This window comes from Malurus melanocephalus, unplaced genomic scaffold (assembly GCF_030028575.1).
Source record: "Malurus melanocephalus ecotype Western Australia unplaced genomic scaffold, MMel_1.1 scaffold_187, whole genome shotgun sequence".
NCBI classification, from domain to species: domain Eukaryota; kingdom Metazoa; phylum Chordata; class Aves; order Passeriformes; family Maluridae; genus Malurus; species Malurus melanocephalus.
Window position 1 is genome coordinate 1414962 of NW_026623419.1, and position 6199 is coordinate 1421160.

The following is a 6199-nucleotide window of genomic DNA, read 5'->3' on the forward strand; positions in this document are numbered from 1 at the left end:
TTTAGTGTAAAATTTCAGTAACAGTTGCATCCCTGAAAARTACAGTTGAACACAAGACAACATAAAAATGTGCATAGGTGTACAGATGTAYAATTTTTAAATAACCTGTAAATGTGAACATGTATACAGAGAGAAAAGTGAGAGAAATATGTGTGTGTCTGCATGTGTATATCCAAGAGCCCAGTCACAAAATACCTTGKTAGGGTTTAACCCTACAAAGAGAAACTCGAGATCCCAGCATTTGACTCTTACATAAGGAGCTGAATTTTGAAAAACAACAATTTAATTTCTCAGACAGGTTAYAGTGTAGCATATTTAAGCAAAACAAGCTGTATCTAAAAGCACAATACTGTGAAACATGAATTTTTGTGCATCAGTCTTGCAACTGGACTAGGTGACCTTAGATGAATTATATTGCCTATCCATACTTCCATTACTAAAACATGGGTAGGGCAATGGGTCTTTGAAGATCTACCGACAGTAAGTACTGTGCCACAAATAGATAYTTTACTACACTTAGTTATTTCTAGAAAATAAAAATAGCCAGCCTCTGCTTTTACCTATAATTGTCCAAACCTAGAGCAAGTCAAATATAATTTGTGCTTAAATTTCCAGCTTTGCAAGTATGTCGAAGAGATAATATTTTCTTGTTTTCATCATGCTACTACAAAGTACTAAGGAATTCTAGYCTTCAGTGAATGAAAATAAGTACAGGCAATTGTTTGACTACTTTGAAAAGGTAAACACAAATCACATACAGATTCCAGACCTCTGAGAAACAGTTACAAAAGGTAAATGTATAGAAATGCAGAAGGAAATAAATTTGTGAAAACAGAGTTCCTAACACGCAAGAGAAGTGAGCATAGCAATAGACATGTTMACATAGAATGACTTCCAAAGTACTTGTTCGTATTTTACTGCCTAAAAACTTCTATTAAAGCGCGTGTGCTGTGTGTGTATGGTATTACCATTATTACATTGTTGTACTTCTGCTCTTTGTTCTAGGCAACACTGTTGCACAATGGGCTCCATCGGAGCAGTGAGCACGGAAGTTTGTTGTGACATATTCAGGGAGCTGAGAAGCCAGGGTGTCCAGGAGAATGTCTGCTTATCCCCTCTGCTCATCATTTCAACCCTCTCCATGGTCTACATCGGAGCTAAAGATAACACCAAGGCTCAGMTAGAAAAGGTGAGACTACATTTAAGGATTTAAACCCTCCTACTGCTCAACAGAGCCACAGCCCTTATTTATATGATAATGTCCCTCAGAGGCTAAAAAATGTGGATCCAGAGTTATCAAAAAGCTGTGGCCACCTCAAATTCCCATAGTGTTAAACAAATGAATCAGCCTGAAATCTTGARATTGCATTTAAATTGTATCATTGTGAACAGTAGAATTCTCAAAGACAAAAACACATTCTAGTGGTCCTTTTTGTTTGGAATGGGGAAAGGAGAAACAATTTGTAGGGWAAGAGCCAAAACATATACCCAAACTGCAAAGCGTTTAATGTGTTTCCCAAGCTCTCACTGTCTTCATAGAGAGTGGACAGTTTGTCACTTGTAAGAAAGTTGTTACCAYTGGCAGCACAAAGTGGAGCTGAATCCTAGATATTCAATAGAAARAAAATATCTAAGTAGGCAACAGTAGGCACAGCTAATCAGAGATGGTACAGAGAGACTACACTTTTTGAGTCATTGAATTTCTCAGTTATTTAATAGGTTTGCTTCAAACATTATGTGTTAATCTCAGTTGCATAACCTTTTTCTTGCCATACCTGTTATTTCAGCTACTGCTATTCTTAATTACAGGCTATCCACTTGGACAAAATCCCAGGATTTGGAGAGAGTACTGAATCTCAGGTACAGGAATAATTTCATCTCCTTCTCTATGTCAGTTTCTCCTGGGAACAAAAACTATCAGATAAAGCAGTCTCTTAGCAGTTCAAATCCCTCTCCAATGTGCAGCTAATGCTCCTCATCCAGCATTTGGGGGAATACTTCATTCATGAGAATGGATGAAGAAAGTAGCTAACAGAGGATTGACAGCAAGCATAATATTGGGCAAATGGAGAATTTATAGATATTTGTGTGGTTAGGCAAGACTGGTTGGGAACAGAGGAAAGCCTACCTGATCTGCTGGAGCTAGATTACTGTAGCAGGTCCCCTCAAGAAATGTATGAGAAATTACAGTAGAAAACTGGCACAGAATTGCATCTATTACAAAATTAATACATCAGCACAGGATAAACAGTTTTATAAGCAGAAAAGTCTGAACTACTCTATTCCTTTCATATAGTGTGTAATATCTACTCATAACATAATCTATATTTTTGTTTGTATTCATGTCAATCAGTGTGGTACATCCGTGAGCATCCACACCTCACTAAAGGACATCTTCACCCAAATCACCAAACCAAGTGACAATTATTCCATCAGCATTGCAAGTAGGCTTTATGCTGAAGAGAAATACCCAATCCTGCCGGTGAGTCGCTCTAACATCTTATCTGAATCTCAAAGCTGTAACTTTCTGTAATATAAAAAGCTCTGTCAGAAGTCTAGGTTCTGCTAGAGAAAATTTCTTCCATATGGAAAGATTCTATCACAGTCCTAACCCTTGAAAGCCTTGAGGAAAAAAATGTGACTAGCCAAAAGATGTTTGTGCAAAGTACAATAAAGATGCAATCAAGTCAAGCTATAATTAATAAAGGTAATTTTTGTTGGCAAGAGTTAACTGCAATTCTTTTCTTAACTTGCAAAACAAACCTGAAAAATAACTTCAGGTTTCCAAAAATATTGAAAGGTTTTCCATTGAAAGGTTTTCCATTTAATTTGAAATTAAAGGAGAACACCACTGCAGAATAAAAATTTTAGAAGTGGGCAAAATGAAAAAAAAAAACCAACCCCATACTTAACTGAAATGAATGCTGGTTTTAGATCAAAYTCAGTTCTGGAAAATACTTTTTTTTTTAAATGGGGGCATATACTCTCTTGTTTGAAACAATGCATGTCAGATCTTAAGATGCTTATGAACTAATGCTCATGGTTTACTGATTAGCCTTAATAGGTAGTTTGCWCATGTCTGCTGATTCCATTCTTGCCTTTTACCCTTGCAAAATGCTYTGACATTCTGATCTGAAAACACCATACTCTTCCTTTGCAGGAATATGYACAATGTGTGAAGGAACTGTATAAAGGAGGCTTGGAGCCTATCAACTTTCAAACAGCTGCAGAAAAAGCCAGAGAGATCATAAATTCCTGGGTTGAAAGTCAGACAAATGGTAAGAAGAAGCCAGCTATCAGCGTAGGTATTTTCYTTTCTGCCACCATGTTTGAACAACATATGAGAATACTTAAGTCAGGTGATGAAAAACCAAAACCTCTCCCTCTGCTCCTTCTCCTGGATAATAGATCAGTTTCTACATACAGAACCACCATCTAACGATTTTATTTTTTCCTCAGACACATCCCTGTTAGATGACTCTATCTGTAGAGGCTTTGTGGATATGTAATACTTCCAGATAATAGGGACAGCACAAAAATATGCTTTGTATGCATCGACAAATTGTTTGACATCAAAGTTTCAACTTTTGTTTGAAGCAAAAAGTATTAAATGTTTGGTTGGGAGACCATCCTGGAATAAAAGGTTCCAAAGGTTGTCACACAACATACCCATATTGTAACAAGTAGACTTCTGGATCTTATATCTCYCACTATAATTCTTTCTAGGGAGAGAAACAACAGCTTTTGCCAAGAGCAGTGATCAAATCAACCTTGGAACTACAAGATAACAGCTCCAAACCCAAAGCAATATCCCTGGCCTACACCCTCCTTCCCACAAATTCTTTACCCTGCATTTAATCCTGTAATTGCCAAGTAAGATGTGTTATACACAGGAGTGTTATACATGTTCTCTTTTCCTATGCATTCTTAAAGGAACGATCAAAAATATCCTTCAACCAAGCTCTGTGAGTGCACAAACTGACATGGTCCTTGTCAGTGCCATTTACTTCAAAGGACTGTGGGAGAAAGCGTTTAAGGAAGAAGACACCCAGACAGTTCCTTTCAGAATTACTGAGGTATGTGGGCATGTACGACTTTAGAAGTGCTTTCTAGAATTTATGAAGGGAGAAAAGTTGTGCAATCTTCCCAAAAAAGAGCCATTTTCAGTTTTAACCATTATTAGACATTTCTACACTCTAGGAATAATCTTTGTGAAAACTGTATTATTTTCTTTGGTTTTGCAGCAAGAAAGCAAACCTGTGCAGATGATGTCTCAGATTGGTACATTTAAAGTGGCAGAGATCACTTCTGAGAAATGTAGGATCCTGGAGATTCCCTATGCCAGTGGACGGCTGAGCCTGTGGGTGCTGTTGCCTGATGAAATCTCTGGCCTGGAGCAGGTATGGCCCTGGTAGCTGTGTTTCAGAAAACCATAAACATGGTGAAATTTAGGTGCTGAAAAACTCTTCACAATGAAGTTATCTTAAAGTATAYCACCAGCAGAGATATGAATATTGTTGTAAAAAGGCATGCAGCTGTCTCCGTAGTCCTGCAAAAGTTTGTGCTGAGGGTGGATTGCTAACAACAACTTTAATGGGTTAAATTTTTGTCACTGCAGAATAGATTCTTAGATTAGCAGCTGTTACTCCAGCTGCTTGAGCTCCAAAGCTTTTATAYCTCAATTCCTGCATACAGAAGAACTTCCTGGGAAGTTCATGTTAGCTTRAGCATTTGTAATTATTGACTGGTCTGACAGTCTTCAACATGCTTCCTTCATACCCTCAAAAATTAAAATCTCCAAAAACTAAATATSAGTGTTATGGAATGGATAAAGCAATTTCAGAAAGTAAAATGTACATGACATATTGTTATTGATATCAACAGAATACAAGCATGGGATATTGCCATTAGCAGGAATGCAGTTTGAATRGAAAAAGTTATGTAATAAATCCAAGTTCATTGAAGTGATTAACATTAACATTAACTCATAAAAATAACTAATTATAAAAATAAAGAGTAATTTGAACACAGCTAAATTTCTTCAGTAATAATTATTAGCTCATTTATTACTAGAAGATATTTAGCTGTGTTCAAATGCCTCTAAATAGCTCACGTATTGTAATTGGTTATCTTTAACACTTTCTTACTTGGATGTCCTAAATGTGGTTAGAGCTTACTCATAAGCACAGAATGACTTTTGGAACATATTTCTAAAGAAAAGAAGAYAAATAGGCAAGATCTTTGGCAAAATTTGCTCAGTAGCCATCTCACTAAGGAAATGAATTGGCAGTGAGCCTATTAAAGAAACAGGAAGCAGGAGAGAGAAGAGAAAGTCATGGTTTGCTTTCCTTTTCCTCATGAAACTGTATATACCCAGAAAATAAACCATGACAATTTAAGAGAAAAAAAGCACAAATGGTACTGCATTGCCAYAAAAGAAGTTGTGCTCTCATCCCAGAGATCTAATTTGTTTGTTTCCTTGCAGCTTGAGACCGCTATCACCTTTGAAAATCTGAAGGAGTGGACCAGCTCTAGTAAGATGGAAGAGAGGAAAATTAAAGTTTATCTCCCACGCATGAAGATTGAAGAAAAGTACAACCTTACATCTGTCTTAAAATCCTTGGGTATCACTGACCTGTTCAGCCCATCAGCCAATCTCTCAGGCATCTCTTCAGCAGAGGGCTTGAAGGTGTCTGGAGCCTTCCATGAGACATTTGTGGAAATCTATGAAGCAGGCAGTAAGGTGGCAGGCTCATCAGGAGCTGGGGTGGAAGACACAAGTGTCTCTGAAGAGTTTAGGGCTGACCACCCTTTCCTCTACTTGATCAAACACAACCCAAGCGACAGCATCTTGTTCTTTGGCAGATGCTTTTTTCCTTAAAGAGAGGAAAGCTAAAAGAGTTTCTGTCCCTCACAGCAAGACCCAAAGTCCTGCAGTATCATGGGTAAAAAGAAACACAAACYCTCTTTCAYCCAYATTTGCTAAMACCAGAAGGTTTTATTAAAAAAAAWWAWWAMARRRAAAAAAARAAAGAAAGAAGTTAAGGCAGAGAAATTACGCCATGAAAACAGAGGCCCTTTGCCTTACCTTTCTACAGAGTATTATTATTTACTCATGGATGAAGTTAAGGGAATGAAAATCTAACCAAGGAAAGCAATGAGCATTAACAGAGATGTTCCTGGTACAAGTTAACAATAA

The 6199-nt window shown here is 37.2% G+C and overlaps 1 protein-coding gene across 1 annotated transcript; it reads left to right on the plus strand.

The window, feature by feature from the left end:
• The first annotated feature begins 1021 nt into the window (after positions 1-1021).
• Positions 1022-5966, plus strand: LOC130577638 (ovalbumin-like). The gene is made up of 7 exons (XM_057373138.1): positions 1022-1189; positions 1810-1860; positions 2354-2482; positions 3161-3278; positions 3934-4076; positions 4245-4400; positions 5486-5966. Exons 1-7 carry the CDS (start codon positions 1022-1024, stop codon positions 5879-5881), a joined length of 1161 nt encoding a protein of 386 aa, XP_057229121.1. The 3' UTR covers positions 5882-5966.
• The last annotated feature ends 233 nt before the right edge of the window (positions 5967-6199 follow it).